The sequence below is a fragment of the Rhinoraja longicauda genome, chromosome 12 (assembly GCF_053455715.1).
Source record: "Rhinoraja longicauda isolate Sanriku21f chromosome 12, sRhiLon1.1, whole genome shotgun sequence".
NCBI lineage: Eukaryota > Metazoa > Chordata > Chondrichthyes > Rajiformes > Arhynchobatidae > Rhinoraja > Rhinoraja longicauda.
In genome coordinates this window covers 26,242,952-26,262,291 of record NC_135964.1, presented here as the reverse complement: position 1 = coordinate 26,262,291, position 19,340 = coordinate 26,242,952, and the positions used below count along the sequence as shown (strand labels likewise).

General features: G+C 44.3%; 1 protein-coding gene across 4 annotated transcripts in view; it reads right to left on the bottom strand.

The window, feature by feature from the left end:
• mab21l3 (mab-21-like 3) overlaps positions 1-8,374 on the bottom strand; it is a 36,898-nt gene extending 28,524 nt beyond the window's left edge. For 2 of the 4 annotated variants that reach the window (XM_078408701.1, XM_078408703.1), the window contains exons 1-3: positions 8,281-8,374; positions 6,416-6,561; positions 579-719 (exon numbers count right to left, since the gene is read on the bottom strand). In XM_078408701.1, coding sequence (XP_078264827.1) covers positions 579-719; positions 6,416-6,463 — 189 coding nt within the window. In that variant the 5' untranslated portion in view covers positions 6,464-6,561; positions 8,281-8,374. Of the gene's footprint in view, positions 1-578; positions 720-1,620; positions 1,716-6,415; positions 6,562-8,280 lie in introns of those variants that run through there. The other 2 variants (XM_078408704.1, XM_078408702.1) reach the window with 2 other exon arrangements.
• Between the last annotated feature and the right edge of the window lie 10,966 nt (positions 8,375-19,340).

The following is a 19,340-nucleotide window of genomic DNA, read 5'->3' as shown; positions in this document are numbered from 1 at the left end:
TTGTTATCTCATAGTTAAACTGTGTAAAGGCATTTGATTTAAGGCAACAAAAAGATTTAGAATTGAATTTTAGAAGTTACTAGACCAAGTGGACCCGTTGGGCCCAAACCTCTCCTGCATTGGTGCAGCACCCTCTCCTCTTCCCCTCCCCTCCCCTCACTCCATCCCCCCTCCCTCCCCTCCCCCCCACTCCATTCCCCTCCCCTCTATCCCCCTCAACCCCCCTTATCCTCCCTCTCCCCCCCCCCCCCCCCCTCCCTCCATCACCCGTTCACACAAGTTCTAATTTATCCCACTTTCTTATCCTCTCCCTACACATTAGGTAGCAATTTACTGTCTTTGAGATGTGGGTGGAAATCAGAGGAAATCCACGCAGTCACAGGGAGAACGTGCAAACTCCACACACACAGACAACACCCGAGGTCAGCATCAAACCCGAGTCTCTGGCAGTGTGAGGCAGCTGCTCTACCAGCTGCGCCATTTTACTGGTATTCAACTTTCTTGTTCCAAATATAATACTCAATGAAGCTTTTAATTTCACAGATAGCAGAGCCAACCGTAAAACTAGCAGGATTTACCTTGATGTTATCATTGTTAATCCCTGAGTGGGAAATGGGCTGGAAACGACTATCCTCTCCACTGATCACCAAAGTCAATTCCTGAACGATGTTGTAAACTTCTTCCTCGGTCTTTGAAACCTTCCGGCGACGCAAGTCCACCTGTCATGGAAAGACGTGAGATGATTCTAACTCCCCCCCCTGGACTCATGAACACGTACTGAATCAAAATATAGAGAGCACGGGCCAAAAATCCGAGCTCGCGGATCGGAGATGGCCTTAAGCAGCATGGAACAACGGTGGAGGACATCGACAACTTCGCCAGGAACTCCGACCCAGTGCCGCCCTCAGGACAATAGGCCTTTAAGACCATGTCACAACTATACATTTTTAAGGATTTTTAAACTTGAAGTATACAAGGTAGCGTTAGAAATGTGGTGACATGTGTACTGCAGTGTAATCTACTATTTACTTTAGACTTCAGGGATACAGTGTGGAAACAGGCCCTTTCGGCCCACCAGGTCCGCGTCAACCACCGATCGCCCGTGCAGTAGCACCATCCTCAACACTAGGGACAATTTACACTATTTACTGAAGCCAATTAACATACAAACCTGTATGTTTTGGAGTGCGGGAGGAAATTGGAGCACATGGAGAAAACCCATGCGATCACATGGACAATGTACAAACTCCATACAGACAGCACCCATAGTCGGGATCAAACACGGGTCTCTGGCGCTGTGAGGCAGCAACTCTACCACTATGCCGCCCCAAGTCTCTAACTGCTGCAGTTCTTTGTGACTCTCTGAAAATGTTCCATGTTGCATATCACTAGCTGACTGGCACCTTTGAGTAATTGTGGGTGATCATGTGGCTGCTGCCTTCAAAGAAGCTTTGATATCCACATGCAACACACCGATCAAAATATTAAAAAAATCAAACTCCTTCGCATTTGAAAAGTACAATTATGTAAAATATAAAGTATGTTTTTTCAGTACAAATGATTTATAAAATTTATAAAAAATACATGGCACTATTGTAAGGCAGAGACAAACGTACTCACCATTTTGTATGTTTGTACCTGCATGTCTGAGGTTCAGTGGGTAGAGCAAGCTCACAATGTTGTCTCGGAGGGGTTTAAATGAGTAACATTTTACACTGTTAATAAGTTACTACGAACAGTTTCATTCTACGCAAAAATCTCACTCGTCTCACTCCACGAGTTAAAAGACCTGTGTCAAAAGTCACAGCTTGTTTATGCATTAACACCAAATTAGATATTGCAAGGCCCATCTGCGACACTTAGATTGACAATAAACGTCATAATTCAACCTTTTATTGTTTTTTCATATTAGTTTAGTTTAGAGATACAGCGTGGAAACAGGCCATTCGCCCCAACGAATCCACACCGAATAATGATCATCCGTACACTAGTTCTATCCTACACATTAGGGACAATTTACCCAAGCCAATTAACCTACAAACTGACACGTCTTTGGAATGTGGGGGGGGGGGGGGGGGGGACCCATGCTGTCATGGGGAGAACGTCCAAACTCCATACAGTCAACTCCCCTAGTCAGGATCAAACCCAGGTCTCCAGCTCTGTAGGGCAGCATCCCTACCGCTGCACCACTGTGCCGCCTCAATGGATTGTCATAAAATATCCCACAGTTTCACTAATACTCTGCAGGAAAGGAAATTTGACATCCTTACCCAGTTCAGCCTTAATGTGACAAAGGAACGTGTCAAGCTACACAGTTGAAAACTTGTTTGGGATGGATGTTAAATGCTGTCCTTATGAGAAACACCACAATAGGGGACGGGATTTCACTCCGGGGGGGGGGGGGGGCACATGAATGGCCAGGGTGTTTTGTTTAAAGACAGGTGTGAACACCACTGACTAGAACACTATTGAAGGCATAGACAATGTATGAAGTTTTCCCACAGTTTTTTCCCCAAAATCCAAGTTATCAGTAGTTACATTAAATAGTCAAGGTTTTCATGGAGATTCTTCTTGCACCTCACTAATCAATTCATCTCCAGAGATGCTGCCTGTCTCGCTGTGTTACTCCAGCACTTTGTGTCCCTCTCTACTTCGAGCTATCTCTGACTCAACCAAATACCCAACAAGGACAGTTACCTGCCTAACATGGACCATAACCTGCCAAAACCTGAAACATCCATGATTTACCTCTCCACAGATGTAAAGTTACTCAACCTCCATTATTATACCAGATTTCAAGGAACTGTAGATTTCTGCTTTTTAACAATTTTTGTCAACGGTGTCTTATAAGGGCTATATCAAATGTTCTCTGGAAGTCCATACAAGTTATTTTGTTGGGTATCAGATCATTACTTTGGCCACCTATACAAAAAGCCTTAGCTAGGTTATCCAGGTATGAATGAGTGATATACAGTACCTTATCAAAGCATCTTCCAAACCCAGGTCTTTCCCGTCTGGGAAGGGCAATAGTAACATGCTCCATCTGCAGACTTGGTTCCCTCGTCCCCTCATTACCCCAACCCATATTTTGGGACTCCACACTCAATGACACTGAGGAAGTCCCTTATAATCAAGTCCGCAGTTCAAGAGCAATTAGGGGTCGACAGGTAACACCACATCTTGTAAAATTATAAAAACATTCAACGCCTGGTTTGGGAACAGCTCCATCCAAGACCGGAAGGAATCGCAGAGTTGTGGACGCAGCCCAGTCCACACGCGAACCAACCTCCCTTCCTCTGATTCCATCTATACCTCATGTGCCTCAGCAAGGCCAACAACATAATCAAGGACCAGTCTCACCATGGACACTCCCTCTTCTCCTCTCTGCCATGGGGAAAGAGGTACAGAAGTTTGAAATAGCACACCTCCAGATTCAGGTACAGTTTCTTCCCAGCTGTTATCAGGCAACTGAACTGTCCACTCACCAGCTGTAGAGCAGTCCTGACCTCCCATCTCCCTCAGTGGAGACCCTCGCACTATCTATAATCGGTCTATACTGGACTTTATCTAGTTATTCCTTTATCCTGTATCTATACACTGTGGACGGCTTGATTGTAATCATGTATAGTCTTTCCGCTGACTAGATAGCACGCGACATAAAAGCTTTTTCACTGTACCTCAGTACACGCAACAATAATAAACTAAACGGTGGCATTCTCTTTCAAACATTAATTTACAAGACTCTAATAATTTTTCATTCACAGATTGAAAAGCAAAGAACTGCAGATGCTGGTAACTAGATCTACGCAGTGTTCTGATGAAGGGTGATTGACCTGAAATATTTACTTTTCTTTCCACAGATGCTGTCAGACCTGCTGGACATTCCAAGCGCTTTCTGTTCTTATGTTGACTACAGATGTTGTGCTAACTGGTTTCTTTCTCTCGCCCTTTTAAAAATAGTGAGGAGATAGGTGATATTTTCCAATCTAAATGAATGGTCGATGATTCACAAGACTTCTGGAATGGAATCTGAAGAAAGCTTCTGTTTATCTGTTTTTTTTCAAATAAATACTGAACTTCTTTGGTTGTTTATTATAGGTTTTTGTGGGGAATATTTGTGGCCACGTAAACTGGTGCTGAAATCTCGAGCAAGGAACTGCAGACGCTACAAACCACAAGGTGCACTTAAAAATTAATCGAAATGCTCAGCAGGTCAGGCAGCATCCGTGGAGGGAAATGGACAAACGAGGTGTTTATTACGGGTACTGATCTCCCCACCATCGAAGGGATCCACAGGAGGAGCTGCCTCAAAAAGACCCACACCACCCTGGCCACACTCTCCTTTCACTCCTTCCATCGGGAAGGTAGTTCAAGAGCCTGAAAACTGTAATGTCCAGGTTCCAGGTTCAGGAACAAGCTTCTTCCCCACAACTAACACTACAGCCTCCAAATAGGTTCTGAACTATATAGACTTGGGAACATTATTTTTGCACTATTGTTGTCTATCTATTTGTCTATTTACATGTTTACATATCTGTTATGCTGCTGCAAGTAAGAATTTCATTGTTCTGTTTCAGGACATATGACAAGAAAACACCCTTGAACTAAATGTATGACTCCTTATTTTCTCATTAACATCCACCACCACCTCCAGTAGATTGTGTAGAACAGAAAACAGTACAGCACGGAAACAGGCCCTTCGGCCCACAATGTATGATGGCAAGTTACACTCATTTCTGCGGGGGAGGGAGGGAGACGATGGCGGTCACTTGACAAATGGCCCGGTAACTGGGGGTCTTAGCTTCCATGCCCTCAAGGTCATCTGCGTGAGGCTCCCCCTGGGGAACAAGGGCTGAAGAGGGCCGTGCAAGGAGTGGGACAACAGTTTGCGGGACGACAGGGGTGTAGGTGACGGCTGCAACAGGCCTTTGTGGCCAGCTGCAGCTGGGACTGCAAAACGGTGCCAAAATGGAGACTCTTGTATACAGACTCAGGGGGCTGTTCTGTACATTCTGGTGTAACCGGGGGATTGTGCTAATGTATGGCGATAGTCTTGCTGAGTTGTATGCAAAAAAACTATTTCACTGTACTTTGTCACATGGTAATAAAGAAACCATTGAACCATTGATATCCACTTGCCTATCTAAAAGTCTCATAAACCCTATTATCATATATCTGCCTCCACCACCACCCCCGGCAGCATGTTCCCGGCACACACCGCCCTCTGTGTTAAAAAAATTGCTCCCTCGCCTGTCTCATTAGTCTGTGTCCTTGCACCAGCCCGCCACTTGGCTATTCCACAACTCTGCTAGCCAGCATCCTGTCTAAACCTCTCCATTAACAAATTATTTATAATGTCTGCTTCCCATGTCCTGACATACACCAGAGCTTTCTCAGCCAGAGCTTGCTGATCTATATTAGTCTCAGGCCATCAGCTTCCTCAGCACTTGTTCATGAGCGTCTGAAGAAAGGTCCTGACCTGAAACATCGCCCATTCTTTTTGTGTCTATCTTCATCATGCACTTGCTCAATCCTCCCATAGCTTCATCCTCTCTCCCCCTCCTCCTGCCCTAATGCCCTCCCAGTCAGAGGAAGGCCGCAGTTTCCCCTCTCTGATTCTGCATTTAAATCTATTCCCCTCACGATCATATACTCCTAAAACAAAAGGAATAGATAGAGTAAATGCTAGCATTTATTTCAAGAGGGCTAGACTATAAAAAACAGGGATGTAATGCCAAGGCTCTATAAGGTGCTAGTCAGGCCGCATTTGGCCCTATCGTGGGCAATTTTGGGCACCGTATCTGAGGAAGAATGTTCTGGCTCTGGAAGGGACCACAGGAGGTTTAAGAGAATGATCCTGGGGATGATTGGTTTAACATATGATGAGTGTTTAATGGCACTGTGCCTGTACCCGCTGGAGTTTAGAAGATTGAGGGGGGAACCTCATTGAAACGTACCGAATAGTGAAAGGCTTGGAAAGAGTGCATGTGGAGAGGATGTTTCCACTGGTGGGAAAGTCTAGGTCAGCCTCAGAATTAAAGGACATTCTTTTAGGAAGGAGATGAGGAGGAATTTCTTTAGTCAGAGGGTGGCGAATCTGTGGAACCTTTGTCCATCTGTGGAACTCAATATCCATTGACTTGGCCTCCACAAGGCTGTGGAGGCCAAGTCAATGGATATTTTTAAGGCAGATATTGACAGATTCTTGATTAGTACGGGTGTCAGGGGTTATGGGGAGAAGGCAGGAGAATGGGGTCAGGAGGGAGAGATAGATCAGGCATGATTGAATGCCGGAGTAGACTTGATGGGCCGAATGCCTAATTCTGCTCCTATCACTTAAAAATCTTTCCCTTTCAATCATGAATATCTGGTGGTGCTTTTTGTGTTGACTTCACTCACAGAATTCTCCACCAACCTGATTCTGGATGTAAAAGGCAAGATCCTCTTCTGTAAGCTCAACCATTTCTGTCAGAGCTCTTCACTCCTCCTCAATATCGTCGGCCTTTATACTTATATTCCATTGCCCATGCTCCCGGGTAGCTCCGCTCTCACTGACTGCTCCTTTAGAAATAAAAACCCAAGCATTATAGTTTCCTGGGCCCATTTTGTATACTCCCTTGTTCCAGTATAATTTTTTTCCTCTATCATTCAAGTTTATCTGCAAATTTATATTGTATGAAACACAATATAAATGGCAGCACGGTGGTGCAGTGGTAGAGTTGCTGCCTTACAATGCCCGAGACCTGGGTTCGATCCTGACTACAGGTGTTGTTTCTACGGAGTTCGTACATTCCCCCTGTAACCTGCGTGGTTTTTTTCCGGGTGCTCCGGTTTCTTCCCACATTACAAGACATACAGTATAAGAAAATAACTGCAGATGCTGGTACAAATCGATTTATTCAAGACATACAGGTTTGCAGGTTATTGGCTTGGTATAATTGTAAATTGTTCCTAGTATGTAGAGGATTGTGTAGGTATGCGGGGATTGCTGGTTGGCACAGACTCGGTGGGCTGAAGGGTCTGTTTCCGCACTGTATCTCTAAACTAAACTAATTAGTAAGGTATCAGGGGTTATGCGGGAAAGGCAGGAGAATGGGGCAAAGGGGGATCGATAGATCAGCCATGATTGAATGGCAGAGTAGACTTGATGGGCAGAATGACCTAATTCTGCTGAGAACTGACAGACTTCATTCAATTCTTCTCCTATTTACACCAGGGGAGATGTTGTAGAAATCCTCCTTAGTTTGGTGTAGTTTAGAGATACAGAGTGGACACAGGCCCTTCGGCCCACCTACACACCAGGGACAATTTACAGAAACTTATTAACCTACAAACGCGCATGTCTTTGGAATGTGGGAGGAAACCGGAGCTCCCGGAGAAAACCCACACAGGTCACAGGGAGAACATACAAACTCAGTACAGACAACACCCATAGTCAGGATTGAACTCTGGTCTCTGGTGCTGTAAGGCAGCAACTTAGTTTTTAGTTCAGATTCTTCACTTGACCTTCCGTTTTTATAACAGTTTCACTGTGGTTCTTGTTGTTTCTCCATTGTTATCCCTCCATTCCATTTCACCATACCATATAATACCCCTCTATTGCTTTCTACCTTTTTTAAACAGAACATAGAACAGTACATCACAAGAACAGGCCCTTCAGCCCACAATGCCTGTGTCGAACATGATGCCAAGACTAATTCTTATCTGCCTGCACATAATTCATATATTCTCCATTCCCTGCATATCCATGTGTCTATCTAAAGTCTCTTAAACACCACTATCATATCTGCCACCACCACTACCACAACACATTCCAGGCACCCACGTGTCCCGCACATCTGCATTAAACTTTGCTCCTCTCACCTTAAAGCTATGCCCTCTAGTTTATATTTCCAGGGGGAAAGGTTTTGTGTCTACCCTCTCTATGCCTCTCATAATTTTTCTCTACTTTCCTCAGTAATATAAAGGTCTCCCCTCAGCCGCCAGCATTCCAGAGACACCAATCCCCAAGTCTGTCCAACCTCTCCTTATAGCTAATACCCCCTAATTCAGCCAGCATTCTGGTAAACCTCCTCTGCACCCTCTCCCAAGCCTGTACACCCATCCTGCAAATGCATTATCACGTTAACTCTGATATTCATCATTCCGCTATCATTATAATCCAACTCTACCGTGTAAGGTTACGTTACTGTGATCCCCTGCCCTTCCCTCTCTATAAATGCAAAGAACTTCTCTCCTGGAGTTTAATCTCCCGTTCCGTTGGACAAGATGCAGGCTTACCGTGAATGCTGTGGGTGTTTGGAGTTACTCTCCCCTTCACCCGAGTATCTTTCACCACCAAAGACAACAACCCATAACGCCCCGACCGCTTTGACTGACAGAACTCTGGCCCTCGAGTTCCGCCGGGTCCTAGCGCCCGACCAACTCCGGCAAAAAAACCATAAAGGGTCGCTGCAAGCAAGAAACACTTTCCACCCCACGGTGCGATGGGATGGGGGGGGGGGGTGATGGGGGGGGAATGGGGGGGTGATGGGGGGAATGGGTGATGGGGGGGAATGGGGGGGGGGTGATGGGGGGAATGATGGGGGGGAATGGGGGGGGTGATGGGAGGGAATGGGGGGGGGGTGATGGGGGGGGGTGATGGGGGGGTGATGGGAGAATGGGGGGGTGATGGGGGGAATTGGGGGGGGTGATGGGGGGGGGAATGCTGGGGGGGGACAAGGCTGGGGGGGGACAAGGCAGGGGGGGGGACAAGGCAGGGGGGACGACAAGGCAGGGGGGGGGGGGGCAAGGCAGGGACGACGACAAGGCAGGGGGGGGGGGGGGGGGGCAGTTAACGGATTAACCCGACGTGCCGTCACTTCTGCAAATCCCCAGGTTCTCATACTGCCCTTTAAACTCTAAGCAGTGCGCACCCTAAATTCCTGCAGATGAATTTTAAAGTAAAGTGGGTTTTTTTTTGAAAGGACACAAAGTGCTGGAGTAACTCAGCGGGCCAGGCAGCATCTGTAGAGAGCATGAATATGTGATGTTTAGGTCGGGACCCTTCTTCAGACACTAATAAATAAACATGTTTTTGGGAGTGTGTTAAGTCAAAAGAGGAATTTGCTTGTCGACAAGGAATGTATCGAATGCCCTTTTTTTTAAATTGATCAGTGTTGTTGCGAAAATATGAAGTGTGTGCCTACTTCAACAATTTGTATTTTTTTAAAACTATTATTAACATTTCAGTCTTTGTGATTTCACTGTTGAGAGAGATAATGACCACCATATTAAATAGTGTGTGCTTTAACTTTAAATAGTGTGTCTCATCATTTTAAACTTCTACAGGAAGTAATTTCTGCACTGGCCTGTTCTGAACAGTGGAAATCGCCCAGCTCGTATTTTGATAAAGTACTACTTTATCTCGAATGCCGGGATACCAGTGTCAGGAACCGCCCTTCATTGAATTACATACCATCAGGTCAGTCAATAAGATTAATTTCACTCAAATACAGTCACCTGAAAACCTTTTTAAAATTTCATTTTCGAAGGTTTGATCAAGAGTTTCAAAAATAAAGCAAAATTATTTCATCTATGGTAAGGTTTAAGTTCTTACATTTTCTAGGCCATGTTATGATTTTACAAACTTTGGTTTGGCTTTTCTATTCACTATAAAATGGTAATTTTAATTTTCTGTATTTATTCAACAAAAAATATTTATTAGTCAGCAACCTATTAAAATAATCCTCACTGTATAATAATTTTGAGTAAATGATTAACAATTGCAAAAAAAAAGTGCTGGAGTAACACAGCGGTCAGGCAGCATCTCTGGAGAACGTGGATCGATGACATTTTGGGCCAGGGTCCTTCTTCAGTAATTTCTTACTTGGAAGTTATTTAAAGCTAATTATATAGAACAGTAGAGCACAAGAATAGGTCCATCGGCCCACAATCTGTGCCAAACCTGATACCAAAACCATCACTTATCTACCTGCACAGAACCCATAACCCTCCATTCCCTGTATATCCATGTCCCTATCCAAAAGTCTTTTAAATGCCACTGTTGCATCTGCCTCCACCACCACCCCCGGCAGCGCGTTCCAGGCACCCACCACCCTCTGTGTAAACAAAACTCACCCACACATAAAAACATAGAAAATAGGTGCAGGAGGAGGCCATTCGGCCCTTCGAGCCAGCATGGCTGATCGTCCCCAATCAATACCCCGTGCCTGCCTTCTCCCGATATCCCTTGATTCCACTAGCCCCTAGAGCTCTATCTAACTCCCTAGAGCTCTATCTAACTCTCCTTTAAACTTTGCCACCTCAAGCTGTGTTTGCTTAGAAATTAATGCATCACCGACAAATCTGACTGAAAGAACAAAACAAACATTTGAAAGGTAAATCTCTACTCAGTGTGCAGACCAGAGGGTAAGCAAACAGAATTCTCCAGCATTCTCCTATCTTCTCCACATATACCGACACCCTCACTAATCAAATGTCCTGTCCTGTTTGCAAACTTACCCATGCACATCAGATACGCCACAAACATAACATGTTATACTCTAGACCATGCAATTTTAGATTTTTGTACATTTGAAGAAGCATATAATGAGTATCCCTGATTATAACTTCTATATTTCTCTATATACACAGATATGATGGTCGTATGATTTATTCTCTAATAATCATCAGATCCACAATTAACCTCAGTGTAAAATCTTGGTCAATATTTGAAAGGAAGTTTGAAAAATTATTAATTGAGCTGAATTTCACATTGCTAAATGTGGACAAAATTAAGTTTAGTTTAGAGACGCAGAGTGGAAACAGGCCCTACAGTCCACCGAGGCCACGCCGACCATCGGTCTCCCGTTCACACCAGTTCTATGTTATCCCATTTTCTCATCCATTCCCTACACACTTGGGGCAATATACAGATGTCAATTAACCTACACACCCGCACATCTTTGGGATGTGGGAGGAAACCAGACCACCTAGAGGAAACCCATGCAGTCACAGGGAGAACGTGCAAACTCCACACACACAGACAGCACCCGAAATCAGGATCGAACCCGGGTCTCTGGTGTTGTGAGACAGCGGCTCTATCCACTGCGCCACTGTGCTGTCCTACTCTGATGGAACTGGTAGCAAGTGACATTTTGAGGATCAGCTTTTCTTCTCTGACCTTAATTTCCTTTCCTTGGCTGCTAATTTTCCACCTGCCACATATAGATTAGTGCCAGGGGATTAGGCAGTGGGTAACAGGCAGAAATTGGTCAGGATCGAACCCAGGTGTCTGGCACTGTGAGGCAGCAGCTCTATCAATTATGCCACTGTGCCATCCTCTACAGTTCCTTCCTTTTAAAATGAAGATAGACACGGTACGGTAGCGCAGCGGTAGAGTTTCTGCTTTACAGCGAATGCAGCGCCGGAGACTCAGGTTCGATCCTGACTACGGGTGCTGCACTGTAAGGAGTTTGTACGTTCTCCCCGTGACCTGCGTGGGTTTTCTCCGAGATCTTCGGTTTCCTCCCACACTCCAAAGACGTGCAGGTATGTAGGTTAATTGGCTGGGTAAATGTAAAAATTGTCCCTAGTGGGTGTAGGATAGTGTTAATGTACGGGGATCGTTGGGCGGCGCGGACTTGGTGGACCGAAAAGGCCTGTTTCCGCGCTGTATATATATGATATGATATGACACAAAATGCTGGAGTAACTCAGGGGTCAGGCAGCATCTCTGGGGGAAAGAAATAGTTGACATTTCGGGTCAAGACCCTTTTTCAGACCCTTTTCTTGGGGCTGAAGAAGGGTCTTGACCCAGAAACGTCACCTATTTCTTTTCTCCAGAGGTGCTGCCTGACCCCCTGAGTTACTCCAGCATTTTGTATCTATCTTCGGTGTAAACCAGCATCTGCAGTTCCTTCCGACACAGTTCTTTTTTAAATCCTTAGTATTTAACCATTGACTCCATCCAACAAGTCTCATTCGGGCAGCTTCCTGTCTAACCCACTCTGTAATCAGAATTCTCCCACCATTTTTCAGTATTCCTAACTAAACTGTTAATTATTACCTTGCCTGTACTTTAGGAAGGGTTCGCTCGTTTCTCAGAGGCTACTGGACCATATCCCACCATATCTTGCTGGCTAGGTTTTGTTGTTTGTTTAAATCCTTGTGGATAGTTTAGTTATCTCTACCTGAAAGTCTAAAACTATTGAAGTGAAAAGAAAGTAAACCACAATCTTACGCATCTGTGTATATAACTGGGTAATTTAAAAAACATTCATCGTGCATTACTTAGATTTGATAAAGTTTTAAAGCATAAACTATTCCATCACGAATGGGCTAAGTCACAAGAACAGTTGGATCAATATCCTTTATCAGCTCAGTAAACACGTGTTTACTTTAAATTAATTAAGCTAAAGAGAATCAAACACCACTGGGGAATATTTGTGGACAAGCACTCTGAGACTGGGATCACAAGCAAGGAACTGCAGATGCTGGAATCTTGAGCAAAACACAAAGTGCTGGAGTGAACTTAATAACTGACTTAAAAATTAATATAAATGCTCAGCTGTTCAGGCAGCATCTGTGTGCAGGGAAATGGACAGATGACATTTCAGTCTGAAGAAGAAGTCCCAACCTGAAACGTCGCCCGTCTATTCCCTCCACAGATGCTTCCTGACCCACTGAGTTCTTCCAGCACATGTGTTTTGCTTGGGAAACAACTGTCGTGTGCTGTTAGCATTGGACGTGTTAAGGCGTTCATTGCACTGTGATTTATTTACACAGTGGCGCAACGATAGAGTTGCTGCCTCACAGAGCCAGATACCCGAGTTTGATCCCATGGGTGGTGTCTGTACGGAGTTTGTACGTTCTCTCTGTGACCATGTGAGTTTTCTCCGGGTGCTCTGGTTTCCTCCCACACTCCAAAGGCGTGCACGTTTGAGGGTTAATTGGCTTTGGTAAGTTGTAAAAAATTGTCCCTAGTGTGTAGGATAGTGCTAGTGTACAGGATGATTGCTGATCGACACAGACTAGGTGGGCTGAAGGGCCTGATTCCGCACTGTATCTCTAAAGTCTATAGTCTAAAGTAAAATTTGGATTGAGAAATTCCTATCCGCATCAATCTCTTGTTCGCAATGTCTTGCCCAGGCAAATTTATTGCTGTAGGTGGCAAATTCAAAGGTTTTCATCAATTTGGCAATTCAAAACAACTTTTGTCAAAACTATATTTAAACCAACTCTAAAGTGTACATTCCTAGCAAGGAACACACCTGGTAGAGAGCACCACTTGGTCACGGATAGTCATCCACTTAAATTTCTTTTGCACCCTTCAATTCTCCTGAGGCACATTCAGAGAGTAAAAAAAACAGATAACCTACACCAAGCTGTTGCAGCTAATTGTAAGTGATAAACAGCATTCTGGAGAGAAACAGTAATTTGGAAGCATGTCACTGGATCTAAACTGTGGACACCCCACCAGCTGTACCTTCACCAGAATGACCGCAGCTGTTCATAGAATTAACAGCTGTACAGCACGGCACAGGCACTTCAGCCACTATGTCTGTGCTGAACACTATGTCGTGCCAATAAACTATTCTCGTCTGCCTTCACGTGATCCATATCCTGCCAGTTCCTGCATATCCATGTGCCTATTCAAAAGCCAGTTAAACACCACTATCGTATCTGCCTCCACCACCACCACCACTGGCTTGTTCCAGGCACACACTACTCTCTGTGTAAAAAAAAGCAACCCCCGCACAACTTTAAACTTTGCCCCTCTCGTCTTAAAGCTATGCTCGCTAGTCCTTGACATTTCCACCCAGAGAAAAAGGATTCTGACTGCCCACCCTATCTATGCCTTTCATAATTTGATATACATCTGTCAGATCTCCCCTCAACCTCCAATGTTCCAGGCACCAACCACTCTGTATTTAAAAAAATCTATTAGCAAATAGTTCTATTGAGGCAAAAGAAAACAGCATCTGTTCTACCCTTGAATATTGACCAGATAAAGTAGATAACTTGATTTAGTCTTTAGAGATATAGCGCGGAAACAGGCCTTTCGGCCCATTGAGTCTGCGCTGGTCAGCGATCACTTTGCAACACTACCCTGCACAATAGGGACAAATTACAATTTTACTAAAACCAATTAACCTACAAACTGCACGTCTTTGGAGTGTGGGAAGATATCGGAGCACCCAGAGAAAAACCCTTGCAATTACAGGGAAAACATAGAAACTCCATACAGACAGCATCCGTAGTCAGGATCGAACCCGGATCTTTGGCGCTGTAAAGCAGCATCCCTACCGCTGCGCCACTGTGCTGCCCCGGCATACTGGCAGAGTATTTCTGTACACTCTGCCACTGTTCACAAAGTTTATTTACTGTAGGCATAGTTAAACATACACTGTATGGGCATAAAGGTGTTCAGCCTTATTTGTTTGCTGTGGTTACATATTAGAAGAGGTTTTATTCATTACCAATTAGGCACAAGTCTGAACATAGAACAGTTCAGCACAGCAACAAGCCCTTTGACCCACACTGTCTATGTCGAACATGATGCAAGTTAAATTAATCTCCTCTGCCTGTATATAACCCATATCCCTCCTATCCCTGCATATCCATGGTGTCTATCTAAAAGCCTCTTAAACGCCACTATTATATCTGCCTCCACCACCGCCCATGGCAGTGCGTTCCAGGCACCTACCACCCTCTCTGTACAATACTTGCTGCACACATCTCCTTTAAGGAGATGCCACCCTCATTAGAGAAAAATGATCCACCCTCATCCTTGCCACCCTCAGAGAAAAATTATCTATGGTAAGTAACTCAGGAACAACTTCTTCCCCTCTGTTATCAGGCTTCTGAACTGTCCTCAATTTAAGTAGTGTACTATCCGATTCACAGCCATACCATGGCGAATATTGGACTTTGTCTCTGGATGCTACGATGCTGAGAACTATATTTTGCACTCTGTACCTTCCCCTTTGCTCTACCTATTGTACTTGAGTTTGAACTGATTGTAGCTATGTTTGGTATATTTAAAAAAAGACACAAAGTGCTGGAGTAACTCAGAGGGTTGGGCAGCATCTCTGGAGGACATGGATGGGTGACATTTTGTATCGGGACCCTTCTATCCAGGTTCTCCAGAGATACTGCCCGACCCGCTAAGATACTCCACCACTTTGTGTCTTTTTTTGTTACCCAACATCTGTAGTTCCTTGTCCCTATGTTATATCTAATCGGTCTAGATATCAAGTAGAACAAACTTTTTCACTGTACCTGTACATATGGCCTAAACAAACCATAACACCACTCTTACTTCCCATTACTCTAGAATACTGGAACATAATTGATCGAAGCTCCAGTCACTGGAGATTATTCAAAATTGAAATCTTTCAGCCATTAAGTGGTACAAATCGATAAGGAGCACTACTGGCAGATTGCCACGTTCAATGCCTGTTTTACTACTAATAATAGTACATTGAACATTTGATTTTGGAGGCAGCATGGCCCTACAGCACCCTGCCCATAGGTTTGGAGCCCTGTTTGTGGCCTATTTAGTGTCATTTATATATATTTATATACATTATATATATATATATATATATATATATAGATCAGTTTACGATACAGAAAACACATCTGTGTGTATGTATTATCTATATATATGTGTATGTATTAGCTATATACACCGATAAGCCAAAACATTATGACCACTGACAGGTGAAGTGAAGGCAGCACGGTGGCGCAGTGGTAGAGTTGCTGCCTTACAGTGAATGCAGTGCCCGGAGACCTGGGTTCGATCCCGACTACAGGGGCTGTCTGTACGGAGTTTGTACGTTCTCCCCATGACCTGCGTGGGTTTTCTCCAAGATCTTCAGTTTCCTCCCACACTCCAAAGACATACAGGTACGTAGGTTAATTGGCATGGTAAATGTAAAAATTGTCCCTAGTGTGTGTAGGATAGTGTTAATATGCAGGGATCGCTGGTCGGTGCGGACCCGGTGGGCCGAAGGGCCAGTTTCCGCACTGTATCTCTAAACTAAACTAAACATTGGTTATCTTGTTACAATGGCACCTGTCAAGGGGTGGGATATATTAGGCAGCAAGTGAACAGTCAGTTCTTGAAGTTGATGTGTTGGATGCAGGAGAAATGGGCAGGAGTAAAGACCTGAGCAACTTTGACAAGGGCCAAATAGTTATGGCCAGATGACTGGGTCAGAGCATCTCTGAAACGGCAAGGCTTGTGGGGTGCTCCCGGTCAGCAGAGGCGAGTACCTACCGACAGTGGTCCGAGGATGGACAAACCACAAACCGGCGACAGGGTGTTGGGTGCCCAAGGCACATCGATGCGCGAGGGCAACGAAGGCTATCCCGTCCTGACCGAACCGACTGTGGGAAGACGACAAGCCGGTGGAGGGAGTGTGATGCTCTGGGCAATGTTCTGCTGCGAAACCCTGGGTCCGGCCATTCATGTGGACGTCAATTTAACAGGTGTCACCAATCTAAACATCGTTGCAGACCAGGTGCAGACCAGATGATATATAACATCAAAACAAAACACAACATCACTCTTGCTCCCCGTTACTCTAGAATACTATAACATAATTGATAGCAGCTCCAGTCAGTGGAGATGATTCAGAATTTAAGCCATTAAGTGACGCAAATTGATTAGAAGTACTATTGGGTTCTTTTACTTCTTTTCATTGCTTTTACTACTGAAAGTACATTAGCTGAGTCATAGACTCATACAGCACTGAAACAGGTCCTTCAGTCTAGCTTGTCAATGCCGACCAAGATGTCTATCGATAGGAGTCCCATTTGTCCACGTTTAGCCCATATCCCTGTAAACCTTTCCTATTCATTTTGTTATTGTGTGGTTTAGGTTTAGGTTTATTATTGTCATGTGTATTGAGGTACAGTGAAAAGCTTTGTTTTGCATGTTATCTAAACAAATCAGACATACTATACAATATACTGTACAAGCACATCAAACTTAAATACAATAGATAAAGCAAACGGGAAGATACAGATTGCAGAAAATAGTTCACAGCATTGTAGTGCATTGCTTAAAGGGCGGCAGTGGCGCAGCGGTAGAGTTACTGCCTTACAGCAGCAGATCCGGGTTTGATCCTGTCCATGGGTGCTATCTGTGTGGAGTTTGTACGTTCTTCCAGTGATCGCTTGGGTTTTGTCCGGGAGCTCCAGTTTCTTCCCACATCCCAAAGACGTGCAGGTTTGTAGGTTAACTGGCTTCTGTATATTTGTCCCTAGTGTGTAGGATACAATTCGTGTAAAGTGACTGCTGATCGGTGTGGATGTGAAGGGCCTGTTTCCACGCTGTATTTTTAAAACTAAACTAAACTAAAACAGCATGTGAGGTTCGCTCGGTTGTTCATTCACACAGGACAGGAGTTAACTTCTGACACCACATATACTCATATGAGTTACAGATGCTCAGTGCTTTTTTAAATAAAACAAATAGGTGCTGGTACACTTTAACGTAAAATAATAATATCTGGACATAAAGTCAAAACAAATAAATGTTCTAATTCATTAGCTTATGTTATCCATTAGCTAAGCACAATCAATAAAGATTCACGTTACTTTGCCGTATAAGTAATGGCATTTAACATTATCAGATGCCAGTACACCGTACCCAGTGTTTAACATCACCAGGACCATATATACTGTGTTGTTATTTGACCAAAAAGATGAAAATAATTGGGGTTTTTTTGGTTAAGAGTGAAAACTGGATCAAACCAATCCATATCACTCTCAAGCATCAGGGCAATTAAAGATTTTCTTTGCCCTTTCCCCCCTAATTATGTTTCCACACATGCGCCATAAATAAACATACTGTCGGGTTGCATCACAGCTTGGTTTGGGAACAGCTCTGCCCAAGACTGCAATAAATTGCAGAGAGTAGTTGATGTAGCCCAGTGCATCACACAGACCTGTCTCCCCACCAATGACTCCATCTACAATTTGCGTGCCTCGGGAAAGCAACCAACATGATCAAAGACTTATCCCGCTCCGGTCATTCCTTCTTCTCCCTGCTCCCATCCGTCAGAAAGTACAGAAGCTTGAAAGCGTGCACCTCCAGGCTCAGGAACAGCTTCTTCCCCTCTGTTATTAGGCTTCTCAATGGTCCTTCCTTAAGCCAGGGTACTGTCCAATTCACCTCTAACCCATTGCGGGCATTGGACTTTGTCTCTGGAACTGATGCGTTACAATGCTGAGAACTATATTCTGCACTCTGTATCTTCCCCTTTACCTATTGTATTTGAGTTTGGATTGATTGTATTTACATATGGTGTATTAGATCTGATTGGATAGCAGGCAAAGCAAAGCTTTTCACTGTACCTCAGTACACGTGACAATTATAAACCTAAACCTTTAAAAGATCAACAGAGGAGAAAATGGTATCCGAGAGCCTTTAATTATTTGGCATCTTATGGTATTGGGCACGTCTATTAATATATTGTGACACTTACAAATCCATAAGTTTCTTCCCTGCAGACATGGCAAACTCAGTGATCAATACATCAGTGTAAGCGTGGCATATGTTGCAGCTTAGTTTAGTTTAGAGATACAACATGGAAACATGCCCTTTGGCCCACCGAGTCCGCGCCGACCATTGATCACCCCGTACACTAGTTCTATCCTACACTCGGGACAATTTACAGAGGCCAATTAACCTACAAAGCTGCACGTCTTTGGAATGTGGGTGTAAACCGGAGCACCCGGAGAAAACCCATGTGGTCACGTGGTGAACCTACAAACTCCACACAAACAGCACCCAAGGCCAGTATTAAACCCAGGTCTTTGCTGGAGCAACTCTACTGCTGCTCCACTGTGCCACCCAGCACAGAATTGCAGCTAGCAATACCGAGTCAGAAGTGAGTCAATGGTTATAAACAAATAAGCTGTCTGCTGGATATACTAATGGCACAGGCAAACCGGTGTGAGTGAAAACAGTGAACAAAAGTTATAAACAAAAATCAACCCAGCCTGAAACGCCATCTGTCCATTTCCCTCCACAGATGCTACCTGACCCGCTGAGTTCCTCCAGCACTTTGTGTTTTGCTCAGGATTCCAGCACCTGCAGACTCATGCCAACAAATAAATTAAATATAAATCAGTACAACCAAATGGCAAGTAAATTTTAAATGAGGAAAAGATGCTTCGTTGGAACAATTAGGTACGGTTCAAAAGGCATAAAAGCAGAATCAGGCCACTCGGCCCTTCGAGTCTGCTCCACTATTCAATCATGAGTGATCTATCTTTCTCTCTCAACCCCATTCTCCTGCCTTCTCCCCATAACCTTTGACACCCGTACTAATCAAGAACCT